Genomic DNA, 16,087 nt, shown 5'->3' on the forward strand with positions numbered 1-16,087 from the left:
CATGATTTGCGTGAGTCTACGGGTCTTTTCGCTTTTCTTACACAGTTAGATAGCTTAGACAGACTCTTCTTCGCGCCTGGGACGTCCTACACGCACCGCACTGTTGTCTGTGGTGACTTGCCATCTATCTCTCTGGCGCTTATTTTGCGTGGCTGTGGCCGCTTTAGCTCGTAGGCTGTGCTGACAGTTTTACTGGAGAGCCACAGACGAGTTGGGCACTTCATTCTGCTCACTGTCTGTGCTCTCCAGGTAGGATAGCCCTCTCCATGTATTGACTTCATTCTGCTCACTGTCAGTGCTCTCCAGCCCGTTCTCGAACAACTCGGCTCACCTCGCCCTCCTTGCATCATCATCATCATCACCACCATATCTCACCTACTTCACCTATCTCCACCTCACTCCAGCATCAGGACACCATGTCCTCGTCTAAAGAGCTCACCTCCTCTCGTCGGGTTACGCCCCTGAACGACGTCAACTATGCCCAATGGGCGAAGGAGATGCGGGCCTACTTGGCGGAGAACAAGCTCTGGTTCATAGTCATCGGAACCATCAAGGAGCCGAGTGCAGGGGACCCGGAGCACATCACCTACCTCGAGAAGTCGGCTCAGGCCGCTGGGGCCATGTTCCTTGCTGTGGATGCCTCGCAGCATGTTCATTTTACCGGGATCGAGCTGGATGCACCTCTGTCTGGGCCAAGCTCCAATTCGTCCACCTCCAGAAGGTGTCTGGGGCGCGTTACAACGCTCTGGACGCTGTTTTCGCCGTCAGAACGTTGTCTGTGGTGACTTGCCAGCTCTCTGGCGCTTATTTCGCGTGGCTGTGACCGCTTTAGCTTGTAGGCTGTGCTGACAGTTTTACCGGAGAGCCACAGACGAGTTGTGCACTTCATTCTGCTCACTGTCTGTGCTCTCCAGCTCGTTCTCGAGTGTTGTCCAGCTGCTAGACGCCCTCAGACAACACAGAAAGCAGCCTGATGAGTCCCTGCCTTCCCTGGAGGCAGGGTGGACACTCTCGTTCAGACCTTCAAGGACTTGTGCCCGGACAGCTACACGCTCGAGCAGCTGCTCGCAGATCTAGCTGCCATGTCCATGCTTCGATCCCTGCCCCAGGAGTACGACTCCTTCACTTCAGGTCTCATTCAGCGGGATGCCACCAAGTCTGAGATTGTTCAAGCCTTCGTGCGGGAGCATCAGACGCGGAACGGCCGCCAGGATGGTTCTGCCTCTGCAGAAACCCTTGCCATGCGTGTCGCAGTGCCTACAGTTAGCAAGGCGGACCTCCTGTGCGATTTCTGCGAGATGAAGGGTCACGACGAGGAGCACTGCTTTGCCAAGCGCGATGCGCGCTCTGCTGCTCGTCAGAAGGCTGCCGAAAGGCGCCAGAACCGCCGCAACAACAAGAAAGGAGGCTCGCAGCACGCCCAGGAGGCTGCTGCAGTCCCCAACTCCACTCAGGCCGTCTCTATGGCTTATGCCGTCGAGCACGCCCTTGACGTGAGTTCTCCTGCCTTGCACGGCCCTTCACGCGATCCCAGCGCTGATTGGAACGCAGACACAGGCGCCACTTGTCATATGACGCCCCACCGTGGCTGGGTCTCTTCCTACAAGCCCCACAAGATACCCATTCGCCTTGCAGACTCCAAAGTCATCTACTCGGCCGGTGTGGGCTCTGTGCGCTTCATGCCGCAGATAGGAGGGAAGCCCGGGCGGTTGCTCGAGTTTGAGCGTGTCCTGCATGTTCCTGACCTTGGGTCTAGTCTCCTCTCTGTGCTGTATTTAACTCGTGAACGTGGTTTCTCTGTCTCGATCGAGCGCGACGTGATTTCCTTCCGCCGATCAGGAGCTCTGCTGTTCACCGCGACGTGCAACTCCAACAATGCCGCTTACCTCGACGGCAGGACAGTCCCACCTTTGCAGTTGGCTCAGCCGGCGAGTATAGTCCCTCTGGACCTGTCCCTATGGCACAAGTGCTTCGCCCATGTCCACCACGCGGCGATAAAGCAGCTGATCGACCAGGGACTCGCCAAGGGCGTTGTCATTGCTTCCTCCGCTCCCCCTGATCCCATCTGCGAGCCTTGCATTGCAGGCAAGCAGCGGCGTCCCGACGTGCCCAGGATTGCTCAGCACCGCGCCTCCAAGCCTCTGGAACTGCTGCACATGGACTTGCATGGTCCTGTGCCGGTCAGGACTCCGGAAGGCTACCGGTACTGGCACCTGATTGTAGACGACTGCACACACATCTATGCTTTGCAGCAAGGCCGATGCTTTCCCAGCTATGCAACGCTTCGTCCAATGGGCGGAGAACAAGCTTGGGACGCGTGTTAAGGCGCTCAGGGATGATAAAGGCGGCGAGTGGATGTCCAAGGAGCAGGAGCGATGGTGTATAGAACGAGGCATCGAGAGGCAGCACACCGTTGGCAACGAACCTCATCAGAACGGTGTTGCGGAACGAGCTAACCAGTTCCCGGCCAACGGTGCAACCTCTTTGCTCGTTGAGTCAAACTTGCCCCCGTCGTGCGCGCAACAGAGCGCCTACCTCTGCTCTGCCTGCATCTCTGACACCCTACATCGCCTTCTTTGGGGAGAAACCGGATGTGGACCACCTGAGGGCTTCTGGATGCGCTGCCTACGTGTACGTGCAGAAGGACCAACGCCATGGCCTTCAATCCCACAACCAGAAGTGCGTGTTCATCGGTTATCCCTCGGAGTACAAGGGATGGCTCTTCTACAACCCGGAGACGAAGAAAGTTCTAATCTCCAATGCTGCCATCTTCGATGAACGCAGTTTTCCGGGTTTGAAGTCGGCCGCATGGGACGTTTCTAAGGACTTCTTGCTCGAGTCGTGGCCTTCAGAGTTGCCGGATCAGATGGGAGTGGTTCCACCGCCCCCGGAACACGTCCAAGACGAGCAGAAACCTGCCATCCAAGCCTTGCCTGGTCCGGTGGGAGTGGGTGATCCTGCACCCCTTCCAGCAGCTCCTGATGCGCCTGCAGAAGGAGATGGTGGGAGTTCCCTACATCAATGCCGTGGGCGCCCTGCTCTACCTGGCCATCGCCACTCGTCCAGACATTGCCCATACGGTGGGAGTGCTGTCCCGGTTCTCCAAAAACCCAGGTCCGCGTCATTGGACCGCCGTGAAGCATCTGTTTCGCTACTTGAAGGGCACACTTGACTACAAGCTGACCTTTGAGCCGGACGAGTCAGGAGAGCCGTTTACCTCCTTTGTGGACGCCGATCACGGTGGAAACCCTGACAACGGGCGCTCCACCTCCGGTTTGTGCTCAAGATCGGCTCTGGAGCTGTCAGCTGGTCCAGCAAGCTCCAGACGACGGTTGCACTGTCTACAACGGAAGCCGAGTATGTGGCAGCCTGCTATGCCGGCAGAGAGGTCCTTTGGCTTCGCAACTTGCTCTCTGAGCTTGGATTCGAAGCTACAGCCGCTCCCTCGAGACTCCGGATAGACAACCAGTCTGCCATCTCTGTGGCCAAGAACCCAGAGCACCATGGGTGCACAAAGCACCTTGATTTGGTGTTCTATTGGCTCAGGGACACGGTTGAGGCCGGTCTCATCACTGTGGACTACATTCCGACGTCCCAGATGCCTGCGGACGCTTTGACCAAGGCTTTAGGTGCTGCTAAGGTCGCAGAGTGCGCCAGAATGATGGGATTGACTTCTCCATCAGGTGGGAGTGTTGAGGATGGTGATGGATCAGTCTAGGTGGTTACCATCCATCATTCCCCTGGTCACCGCTTTTCTGGCTGCTCTGATCATCCTTCGATGCTGGTCTCCTGGCTACATGTCTCCCATCTGTTCACATCAGTTGGTATCAGTTGGCATCAGTTGGTTGACCACACAACTGATGCAACCGGTCCAACGTCAGTTGGTTGCTTAGATCACTGATTCCAACCGTCCATCTCCACATGCTTGATCCCTATCTCCATAGCTTTGATATCTCCCTTTGTTACCTGTTACCATAGCTTCCATCATAGCTAGATGTATTTAGGGAGCAGGGGTGGAGCCCAGAGTCTTCAGACTTCGACTCACAGCTCCATTCCCTTGCTCCCAGGTCTGTCCCTAGTTGTATCTCAATAGACTTCGACTCACAGCTCCATTCCCTTGCTCCCAGCTCGCTACAGCGTGTCAGACAGCCTCCTACGCTGTTAAGGCTGACAAGCTTCTGTTGGCTAAGTGCAAGCTTCCTCGAAGGGGACTATATCCCTGGAAAAGGTTTGGAGGAGAGGATGAGCCAAAACCAAGGAAATAGAAACAAAAGAAGGGCTTTTTCCACGTACTGTTTCCCAACAAGCTGCCCTTGTCGCTGTTCTCTTTGCCCCCACAGTTTTCCTTGTCAGCATCTGCATATTATAGATGCCTTTTCCTCTTCAAAGGAGAGACCATATCCTCCTTCCTGGGAACCAGAATGGCCCTGTCAAAGAAGAAGAATGCATGCAAGTTAAGGTTTGACATCTTGAGCCAAAAATGGCCAGGAAAGGGGACCCACAGCATCCACTTCTTCACCAGCCTCATAACACCTAAAATAGGTAGGGGAGATGTGAAGAACAGGTAGGGGGGATGAGAAGAACTGATAGGGGGGAGGAAACAATCAGGGATGAGGCTCCTTGATGGTGGCCCTCCCTGAGGTGGCAATGCATTCTGGAGGATCTTCCCCAGAGTCTGCTGGGGGGAAGGGGAATAGGGTAGCTCTCCGCCCCTTCGCGCTCAACTCGGCCACTGCCGGCTGCTCCTCAATCTGTCCCGGCCACAAGTCACCCGTGCAAGCCCAACCTACCCGTTGCCATGCTCGCAAGCACCTAAACCACTGGCACTGGCACCCACGTGACTTATTCCCACACGTGTCACGTTCATCACATACACCATGATTTCAGCCTCTGTGCCTACCCCAGCAAAGCCCCTCAAGGACCTCCCCAAGGACCACCCTACCTCCTCTATCATCTTCCCCAGAGCAATAACGACAACGGTGCCTATTTGTCCACGACCTTGTGCACCTTGACCACAGATTGCCGTGATGACAGCCTGAAAACCACAATGGAGCACAAGGAGGCATGCTACCTCTGTCAAGATCAAGACGGAGCTAAGTCCGACGTCGGAGATGTGACGTCCAGACCTAGCGGGATGATTGTCGGAGTCGGGTCGGAAGAAAGTCGGAGTGAGTCGGAGAATGTCGGAGCAGAGTTTTGAGATACAGAGAGTGAGTGCGAGTACGGACCAGACTCAAGCTTTAAGGCTTGAGTCGCTACGCGCTCTAAGTCCGTGTTGGAGCAGAGGAGTAACTTAGTCGATATTCGAACTAAGGAGCTAGAGTACAGGAGCTAGGAGTTTATATACGCGGAGGCACGGTTCGGAGCTCGTATCGATAAGGAGTTATCGGAACTATGAACCATGTGGAATGATCAATCGTAAGGACGGAGCATATGGTTACGAAGCTGATAATCGGAGGTAGAATAAGTCCGAAGGGAATATCAAACCGTTAAAGGCATATCGATCGTGAACGTCGGAGTTGAATCCGTTATGACTCGAGAACTACCGGGACGTTGAGTCGCCGGAGGACTATTCATGTGATAACGTAGGTCCGGTACCGGAGCTGCTACTCCGATGGCGGACAACCCGGAACAACCGGAGCTATCGTACTTGGCCTGGTTATGGCCCAAGATCCGACACGTGACAACCTCGCAACAATGACAACGGTGCTGGAATCGGTGCTGACCCAAAAATGCGGTGTGATGCGGAGGGTGTGTTGGACACGCTGCTAGGGGGGCCGTGTGGATGCTGCAGGGACTGGCCCCTGTCCTACAATAGTGACAATAGTGTACTTCTGTATCTAGTATGAGAAATGATATGGTGTTGTCTGCATACCGCTGGCGGTGCGGAGCGGAGTGGTATCGATGAATATAGGGTGAATCCACGATGCCTGCCTATATGATTCACAGCTGGTGACCAGCTGTATACTCGCACCTGTACCAGTTGGAATGGCACCATACTGAGGGGATTGGCAGATAACTCTGTGAATCAGCTTGACAACGGATGTACCCCATGCGGGGGCGGCAGGTAACCCCCATGTTGCGTTCAGCTAGCTATCACATGAGGCCAAGATGGCAGTGTGTACCCACTGACAGTCACACCCTTCCTTCACTGTCAGTTTTGGTCTGCCATGTGTGGAATGAGTATTGGAGGAACCCATGTGAGCGCGTATGGACCTTACGACTCATATACCTCTAAAATGTGATTGTGATGGCAGGGCACGAGTGTTGTCCCTGTTACTCGAATTGCTGAGGGTTTCACTACTGGCAGCCATTACTCGTCGATGGGGGCACACACATCTCATCTGCAGAGTACTGTGTCTTTCCACACCTATAGAAACCACTTCTGCTGTCAGTGGACAAAAGTGTCCGCTGCTGAAGCTGATGACATAGGGCAGGAGTACATAGCCGAGCATGGGCCGGCAGCATGGGAATTCGACACACATGCACATAACCAGCGTGGCTCCACTACCACGGACTCACACATACTGTTACTACCAACCCCTATTGACATGCAACCCAACTCTACCACCACCTCTGCAGAGCTGCCAATGGATCAGCATGGCGATTGACCACCACTTGTAGTGTACTGAACCAACTCAGGGTATTCATGGCTGTCAGGTGACTTCATTGTCCCAGATAGTGCAGTGCAAGATCCCACACAAATGCTGTCTTTAGGGACCTGGAAGATGTGAGGGTCGGAAGTTACTATGAGAGACTGGAACGGTCTCATGCTATACATGGTAGATGGGTGGATGTGTTGTGCGGTGTATGGGAAGGTTCACGGTCCTTTTGCAATGGGACACCGATTTGCGGTCTATGCAGTAGAACAGAAGACTCGGCGCTTTCACGGTGTTCGCTGGTCCCCCTGTGGCTTTCCAGAGGAGACAGAAGTCATGATCCCCTTACATGCAACCAATCTGCGGTTCTGGTAGCGGTTGTGGATCACGCTCACTGGTGGATGGAGGACCATTGACACTACAGAGGAGGAAGGCTTGGGGACAGCCTAGAGTAGGCAGACTGTAATACCTGCCTTGCAAATTGGGAAGAGAATGCTGGGCACTTCTTTTAGGGCTGGACCCTCAAAGGATAGGGAGGGACCCTCAAGGAACAGGGAGCACCCTTAAAGAAGGGGGAGAACCAGGAAATAGAGGGTACACCCTAGAAATTTGGGGTAACCACCCTAGTTTATGACAATACAGAACAATAGGGTGGTACCCTGTTCTTTTCAAGGGTGCAACCCTCCTCTGAATTTGAAATTAGTAGCAATATATAAGGAGGCTGTCCCTCTTGCCCAACTGTATGAACCAAAACCCCCACTGAATTACAGATCTCTCAGCAGTCACAAAGCAGTGTGATTATTGAGAACTAAGTGTATATCTGACTGAAGTACCTAAGAGTGAGTGTCAAGATCGGATACAAGCAAAGGGTAATAGGGTCGGAGGACCGAAGTCCGAAATGTATATACAAATAATAGAATGAAATAGGAAGAGAAACTCAAGGGGTAGAGCCAGAGTGGAGTCGGAGACGCGTCGGCGTGAAGTCGAGAAGCGTTGGTGGAGTCGAGATCGGATGCGGACCAAGCCTAAGCTCGTGCGCTAGGCTGCTACGCGCTCTGAGTCCGCAGGAGGAAGAGAGCAAAGCTTAGTCGATATTCGAACTGACTATCTACGGTACAGTTCGACGGTTTATATGCATAAAAGAGAACAATGGCGAAGTCGGAAAGTCAGAGACCAGAGGCGCCGTTCGGCGCACAAAGGGAACATACGGAGACGAGAGATAACGCATGGAACACAAAGGGAACATATCTACGGAAGAGACGGAAAAGGCGGACCGAAAGATCCGTTGCAAGCGACGGGAAACTAAAGTCTACAAAGGGAAGCTATGATGTCAGACAAAGGGAACAGGAATCAGGAAAGTTGGAGTTGAATCCGTTCAAAGATCTGGAACCACCGGGGCGTTGAGCCGCCGGTGGCCCGGTGCATGTGATAGGCGTATCCCGCCCTTGACCGAAACGGGAAAGGCAGGATCGGTGTCGGCAAAGAAGTCGGTGAAGGGTCGGAGATCAGATCGGAGAAGATCGGTATAGATCGGTGACAATTGGCGGAGCGGATTGGCGTAGGTCGGTCTGGATCGACACGTGACAGTGAGGCTGAAATAGTTGAGGATTGAAACCTCATTATTCTCACCTACTCTGACTGTATCAAACCGGACCTACACTACCCCAAAAACAACTCCAGTAACGACTCATTTGACCTGAATCTATAGCCCCCTTCAAACTTGCACTGCGGACAGTGGCGACACTATCTTTACCCTGATAGCATCACTCTTTCTGCTCTGACACCACCCCGGCCAAAGTGATCTGAGAAAAAGCCAATACATTGACTGGCCGACAGTGTCAAAAAAGCACTGTAACACTTTGACACTGTGCACACCCGATATCCGCCATTTTGCGCTTCTCAATGTTGTGGCTGTGTGGCAACCTCTCTCCTCATGCCTTGGCGACAACCTTGGCCCTCAACAATTGACATGGCCCACTCGACCTGCAACGGATCGGTCGTCAACCGTTCAAGCACGATCAACAGTCATGACGACCGATAGTCAATCACAGCGTCTGATAGCAAGGGGGAAGTTAGGAGATGGTACCTGGCATGATCGGCAGACGCCTTGGTATCCCTTATATATTTGCTTTGCGATGTACTGTACCTTTTTTTTAACAACGTGCTTATCCCGTTTCTCCACCGTACTGTGTCCAAATCAGCGTCCAAACCAGCGAGCAAGCGACCGACTCTGACAAAGCACCTGACTACTGATCTACTACCGTCACACCTCTATTCGGCTATCTACTACATCTCTACTTATCTACCCTACCTCTCAGCAGCCACTGGGTTTGCCTCGTTGCTCTCGCACCCTACTTTCGCCTTGTTTGTCCCCACCCGCTTGGCAGTACTACAACTGGAGCCCACCGCGAGGGTCTCTTGAGCTCTCAACCTGCCGACCCTACCAACCCCTATTTGACTTTCAATACATCTTGACCCCGGGACAGCTGTGGGTGATTCTTCCCTCAGCGACCACCGTCTCCAATACTTTCGCCACTATCTTCACCTCCTAGCTCTCCGACTCCGACTCCTTGCTGACTATCTCTTCACAAAGAATTACAAGAAGCAGCGCAGAACTCTCCCTTCCCTCCTCATCCTTCCATTCTTCTTATCTCTCCCTCAGTTACTACTACTATGGTGGCCACGCCTATGCCTGCGCGGCACAATCGTAGCACCCCAGTCTTCAAAACCACCACCGATCTTCCCAGCTACATCAACGAACTCGAGTGGCTCTTCGGCGAACACGGCGTCACTGGCAATCACAACAAAATCAATGCATCCTTATGTTACCTCCCGCATCTCGAGACCCATGTTTGGAAATCGATCGAATCTTACTCTGGTGCTACAAAATCTTGGGCTGAGTTCAAGGACGAAGTCATCAAGCTCTATCCTGGTGCTGCAATCGAAGGCCAAACCACCCGCGACAATCTCAAAGCTCTCATCCAAGCGTGTGCCACCTCTGTCATCACCTCTTGCGCCGAGCTCGGTGAGTATAACCGCCAGTTCAAAGTTCTCGCAGATGATCTACTTCAGAAACATGCAGGCAGGATCCTCTCAGACAATGAGGCCAATGACACATATCTGCGTGGGTTCATGGCCGGCGACCTCCGGCAGACTCTAGTAATGCGACTGGCGCTCATGATCCCGGACCATGACAGCGAACTTGCATACGACCATGCTAAGGTCTTTGCGGAGGCCGATGCCATCCTCTCGGGTCATCATGGTGCAGCCTTGCTGCTCGACCCTTCCAGCTTCACCACTATGTCAATCAAGCAGGAGGACGTTTCTTCTGCAGTACAGACCACATTGAATGCTCAGGCAACCACTTTCGACTCACGCATGGTGACCATGGAGGTGTTGTTCGCAGCCTTCATGTCAAATGTAGCTCCCAGTTCAGTTCCAGCAGCATCGGCTGCTCCGCGTCCTCCTCTCCCTCTGCCATCTGCGGCTCCCGGCAGCTGCCACTTCTGCAGCGGCTCATGCTTCATTTGGAACTGCCCTGAGGTCGTGCGATATCTTCAACTAGCCTGATTGCACGTGGCACTGATGGTCAACTCATGCTACCTAGCAGTGCTTACATCCCAAGCAGCCGCACCAGGCCTGGCGCCACCATGAAGGATCGTGTTGATGACTGGCACTGGACGCATCCTGGTCAGACCGCCGCCACCTTTCGCGACAATACTACATCAACATCTCGTGACCAGCCACCACACCTTATGAGTAATTTTTTTGTGGCTTTCTCTGCCCCTTGTGCCAGCGTCTCGGCCTTGGGCTTTTTGCTCGAGAGTGCTCTTTTGAACTCAGTGCACATTGTAGAACTTGAGGAAGACAACACTGATCCAATTCAGGGGTATCTATGGGCTCAGCTCTCCATGTGCACAGTAGGCAACCCACGTATTCATGTCTTGGAGGCAGAGATCAGCAAACGATGTGCCGAGGTGGCTGAAGGGGTGGAGAAGACCTGAGCCTCAGCACGGTCCACCAAGGGCAAACCGGCTATTTGTTTGGCCGATGAGCAGCACAATGGTCGCACTAACAATGACATCTGCAACCATCCTGCTCCATCACCTATCCAAGAGCCTTGTCCGGATTGCAACGACTCGCCACTGCCAGCACCACTGTGTTCCTCCACGCCACCAACTACACCTACTTCGCACCCGGCCCAAATTCCTGCTACAACAGCAGCCCCTGGACCTCACCCACCTGCTGCTGCGCCAAATACTCTGCGTGTCATCTATCCGCCAAAGGCACCTCGCCTCTCTGGTCACTCTGGTGTTTGCAACCTTGCACCTGTGGAGGAAGGTCTCGTCGTGGACCAACTCGTCGATGATTTCTTGGACTCGCCCCTCTCGAATGTTACCAGACGGCAGCTCCTTGGTGCCTCGTACGCTGCTTGCCACCAGCTCGCATCTCGTATTATCCCACGCAAGGTTCCTGTCGACAGCGCCAACTCAGCTTCTGCTCTGTACTTGTCTGGTCCACCACTGACTACGACTTTCAACAGCGACGCTGTCAGTTTGGCGACCGATGGTCCAAGAACTTCCACCTCCGACGGCAGATACTCTTCAACCTCGTCACCGAGCAGTCCATCCAAGGCTGCCCATGCAGCAATGGTCTTGATAAGCAGCTCATCCTCAAGGTCATGGTCAGCCGTGCGCTGGGGTGAATCGTCGTCCATGTGCGGGCTGGACAATCTCAGTCAGGTAGATCTCTGGTTGCTTGCCTTTGCGCTGCTTGCATGCGCAAGTACACAATACCATCTGCCTTGCGTGCACGTCCACTTTTATGCTCTAACTAGGCAACTCGCCCACATGTGCCCACCTTGTGCTGTTTGATCAAATCTTCATTCAATCGTGGGATAGCACGAGGTGTGCAAAGCAAGCGCGGCGGATCCTTCGTACCTCCTACCTCCACGACCATATTCTTATCGCGAGAGAACCATCGATCAGATGTCTACCAGCTCAGCACCACACCTGTCCAAGAAGATCGAGGCACGTAGACCGCTCGGATACCCGCTGTCATGGCGGACGCTAGCGGAGTTGCCCTTCATGTTGGAGGCAGCATGCAGGGACCTCGAGGCCGCCAGCACGGGCAATGTTGCAAAGTTTGCGATGCTGGAAGCATTTATCGACATGTCTCGATATTTTCAAGGCCCGGAACAATCAGAAGCCATACAGTGGCTCTCCAAGAAGGCCAAGAGGCTCATCATCCCACAAGAGCGTGCGTCGACAGAACTTGCAATGGAGCGGGAACAATGGCGCACGGTGAGGAACGAGGCAAGGCACGAGGTGGCCAAGATGCGCCTGATCCCTCCCGAGCTGTTCATTGCGATGGAAGAAAGTCCTGGACCATCTCAATCCCTGGTGGAGCAGCACACAAAGCAGCGTGCTAGAGCGCGTCGTGCCAAACACTGGAACCGGAAGTCCTGTGCAACACCAGTACGTGTGTATTGCTTGCATTGATCTCCGCTGACGTGTTTGCAGGACAATAGTGGGGGAACGTTCACCGCAGTTGAGGTGGACGAGCAGTGAAATAGTGTCATGGTAAGACAAACACATGAGTCCTTTGTATCATCTGACAATCAACGGTCAGGAGGAGGCTGCAGGCTCGTCAACAATGGTAACTGTGCCCATTGTTGAGATATCTCCAGTCTTTGAGAGTCCCACCACGCTGCATGACTTGGCGGGCTCAGGGCTCTTTGAACCTCTGATCCCCGCAGATGGGTTGAAAGATGTGGTACAGGACAACACCCCCAACAGTGACATGGGATTTGTTGATCCGCCTGTGTCGCAGACTGCCGTCGTGCAACCTGCACCCCCCATCACGCCTCTCGCGCGATCATCAGTCGTCAGTCTATCTGGGAAACGGGATGATATAGACGTGGACGGACACTCCGGTGTAGAGGTTATCGTGGAAGACGCACCCTCGGGCCCTCTGATGTCTGTTCAGAGCTCTCCGGCAGCACTCCAGCAGGAGCTTCTTCAGTCCCTGGCAACGCTTAAACCGTCTCAGGATTATATCCTTCCCAATCTTATGATGCCTGCTCCGGACAGGCCGTATCTCTTCTTTGACGAGGCGGACAGCCTTTTCTTTCTCAGCGCTAAGAGGATTAAGAAGTCGTCAGAGCTCCTCGAGCTGGCGTCAAAAAGGACACTCAACTTGTTCGCCCTCGACGCGTACACCATGGATCATCACTTCGGTCCTTTCATGGATGTACCCATCTACAAGGTTCTCATCTACCTCGATGCCGTTCTCCCCCAGTCCGCAGGCCAAGGAGGAGTTGACTGGCCAAATGCCCCACCTTTCTGGCAAATGCAACTTCTCACCCTTTTCTATATGCTTTTCCCAGACCTCTATGAGACGGTCAAGGTCATACGCATTCAACGAAAGTCATCTCTGGTTCAGAGAATCGTGGCTGCAGAGGCATACCATGCACCCCCTCGATTACCCATTCGGCTGAAACCCAAACAATATACGCTACGCTATGCAGGCATTGCCCTTCTTGACGGGAGTTGCTTCACGGAATACATGCTTGACAGAGGAATCAGCAGAGCGGAATTGCGACGGTTTTCGAGCGCAGCGCGGGTGCTGGTGCTCTTCATGGTGAAAAAAATTGTCCACGTCAATTTCATGTCCGACGAACACCTTCGAAGGTTGGAAGAGCTGCTTTGCAGAGGAACGGCATTTGATCCTCGCGATCCCAAGGATTGGCATAACTACACAGTCAGGGAGCTACGAGCTGTAGGGATGTCCATGAAGTTGTGGGATGGTAATTGTTGCCCTGGCACCGATCCCATGGCCCCTTTCCTACCCTATGTTGTATAAGTAGTAACCCTTGCTTGTTTATCATAATTCTCATTGTCACACCCACTCCACATACTCTGTAGACAAATAATCATTGACATATCATGGAGTTGATCCCGAACAAAATGCTGTTGTGCAACGGCAATGTCTACTCGATTGACCCTACTCGATTGACGGGAGGGCCAAGTTAACCACCCCACTCAAACTTCACACCGTGCAAGCTCCACCACTAAGGTTGCAATAGCGTCAGCCGCGTCTAAGGAGCTGTGCCCTGTGTTCCATTGCAAGATTGAGCAAGAGCGCAGGGAAGCTCCCAATGCATGGTGTAAGCCAAGTGCGGATGAACCCACGACGGTCGCAGGTCGGCATGAGGCAAATGAATCCGATGGCATCCTGTAGAGGTATGAGCAGTGTGATGAACCTGAACGGAATCACTTGCCAGGTTTTGAACACCAACCACAGACAACACAGTGGCAGTTATTTTGCGGGAGCCATCCAAGCCATGGATCTCATTAAGAAAGAACATCAAGTTTTCATTGTACTTTTCATATTCGATGCAATTCTGCATAGAGGGCTGCAACACGTCGGCGGTAGGTTCCACATTTTCCAAGTCCATTTGCATCCGTGCCGTGCCCCAATTGCTGAGATGGACTTCGAGCAGAGCGGACATGAATGGGGTAATGACAGGAGCCAAATATTACATGAGCCATCGTTGGCACTGGATTCTGGGGAGAGTGCACAGGACATCGAGTCGGTGCTGCACTGTATGGTAAACAACAAGAGAACTCCGGGAGAAGGTGCCATCATCTCACCAGGGTGTCGATGCCATGTGTTGCAAATATGATGGATATCGTCGCCCTCTCCTTATGGCCGAGGTCAGAGAGCCCTCGAACAAACTCCAGTACGGTGGGATCAAGATGGTCAGGCCTTGGCATCTCGGCGCAGAGTTGCAGGAGTGAGAAAAGACAGAAAATGACTAGGCAAAGTCGCGGAGCGTCTTACTTAAATGATACCATCTTTGAGCGAGTATGTAACAATGCGTCAGGTAGTGGTAAATGGATGTGAATCCGCTTGCAAATAAATGTAGATTTGGTCGACCACACGGTAGATAGTCTGCCTCATGCCATTACCGTTATTCGCTTCAAACGTAAAGACCCTCGCGGTCAAACGCGCTAGCTGCACGAACCCAGCAGAGGCATAGGTTAGTCGGATGACGAAATGTTCACAGGAGCCAGAAGTTGTCGATAACAATACTGGCGAGAGGTCAGTAATGACTAACACTGGTTCGCTATTTGGAACAATGGGATTGCATCTACACTAAGAACCACGTAGACAATGGCATGGGTGCACAAAGAACCATCAATGAATGAATGACAGGAATGATCGACCGCACAATGGCGGGAAATCAGAATAAATAATCCCAGCAGGCGCGGAAGTTGTTTATTCAATAATGGCACGCAGGTCCCAATCTCACCCGAACATCAGGGACGATACCACCGATCCCGTGCTCCCTCGAGCTTCCTTGTCACGAGTAGTCACCTTGACAACCGAGACCACAATCATCCAATCAGATAGGCGAGCTGCGGCAATGCCCGCTCACAACATTGACGCTGGCAGCCTTCCATCCAACGACCGCAAGGCGATCACCGCAACGGAAGCAGTGCAAGCCACCAATACCGCGCCCGCGCCCACCACTGAGCACAAACTATGTAAGTGCTCATCCGTGAGCAGCGACATACGCGTTACTAATGCAAGGTTGCAGATCCTGGTCATTGTGAGGCTAGGGTGATACACCCAAATCGCTGGCAGCTGGCAAGAAATGCTCATGTGGAGAATGAAAGAATGGCAGCGAGTGCAAAGCCTCTCTCCTTTGGTGTTGGGGACTATGTGCAGCTTCAGGATGGCTTCGGACGGTTCCTGTTGCGCGGTACTATCTCCGGGTTCACCAGATATAGCAAGCAGTTCGTCATATTCCAGGTGGATGGACACACCGAGGCATATGGGATTACTGGGGTCGCCGAACCGCGTCTCGACGTGAATCAATTTGTTGTTCCTAGGGAACGCGCCTGTGGGGCGCCCTTGTGGAGTGTCAATGAGTGGGCGGTGGACTCGGCGCGGAAGCTGCTACGCAGGAAGGGACCGTTGTGGATGGGAGATATGCTCAATCGCAGGAGTCGTATGGAGGACGATGTGCCGTTAAAGTGATAGATATCATCGATATGCTTGGATTAGTTTATGTACAGGGTTCGTAACAGCAGCGTGTGGATAATGCAAATTTAAACCTGCACATTCATTCAATGAACACAAGCTCCTTCCACTCTCTCTCGGACGGCGAGGCTTTGGTGCGGAGCAGGGACCTGAGGAACATGGGAAGCATTGCGTACCACTCTCGGTCGTAGAAGCTCTCGGGGAGGCCAACTACAGGGTTTCGAGTAGACATTTTCCTTGTCTCCGAAGGGTCTCTGATACGCTGCGCTCGCACCTGCCCCTGCCTCTTGAACGAGGGCAATTTCGCATGCATGGACTCCAGGATCTGCAGCTCCTGTTCGATATTGCGTCGCCACGGAACAGACATCACCTTGAACACCTTGGTTGCGCCGGATCCTCCTCGTCCTCGCTGCCGCTGTCCTTGAGCTCATGCCTCC

The 16,087-nt window shown here is 53.2% G+C and overlaps 2 protein-coding genes across 2 annotated transcripts; both read left to right on the forward strand.

Annotated features, from left to right (window-relative positions):
• Positions 1 to 9,338: 9,338 nt before the first annotated feature.
• On the forward strand, positions 9,339 to 9,677 carry PUNSTDRAFT_16500 (uncharacterized protein; the record flags this gene model as incomplete). Its single annotated transcript, XM_007386415.1, has 1 exon — positions 9,339 to 9,677. A coding segment is annotated over one exon (339 nt), but the record flags the coding sequence as incomplete, so codon positions are not given.
• Positions 9,678 to 11,587: 1,910 nt separating this feature from the next.
• Positions 11,588 to 13,463, forward strand: PUNSTDRAFT_136806 (uncharacterized protein; the record flags this gene model as incomplete). The annotated part of the gene is made up of 3 exons (XM_007386416.1): positions 11,588 to 12,076; positions 12,122 to 12,154; positions 12,231 to 13,463. The coding sequence occupies 3 exons, from the start codon at positions 11,588 to 11,590 to the stop codon at positions 13,461 to 13,463; spliced, it is 1,755 nt and encodes a 584-aa protein (XP_007386478.1).
• Between the last annotated feature and the right edge of the window lie 2,624 nt (positions 13,464 to 16,087).

This window comes from Punctularia strigosozonata, assembly GCF_000264995.1.
Source record: "Punctularia strigosozonata HHB-11173 SS5 unplaced genomic scaffold PUNSTscaffold_11, whole genome shotgun sequence".
Taxonomy (NCBI): Eukaryota; Fungi; Basidiomycota; class Agaricomycetes; order Corticiales; family Punctulariaceae; genus Punctularia; species Punctularia strigosozonata.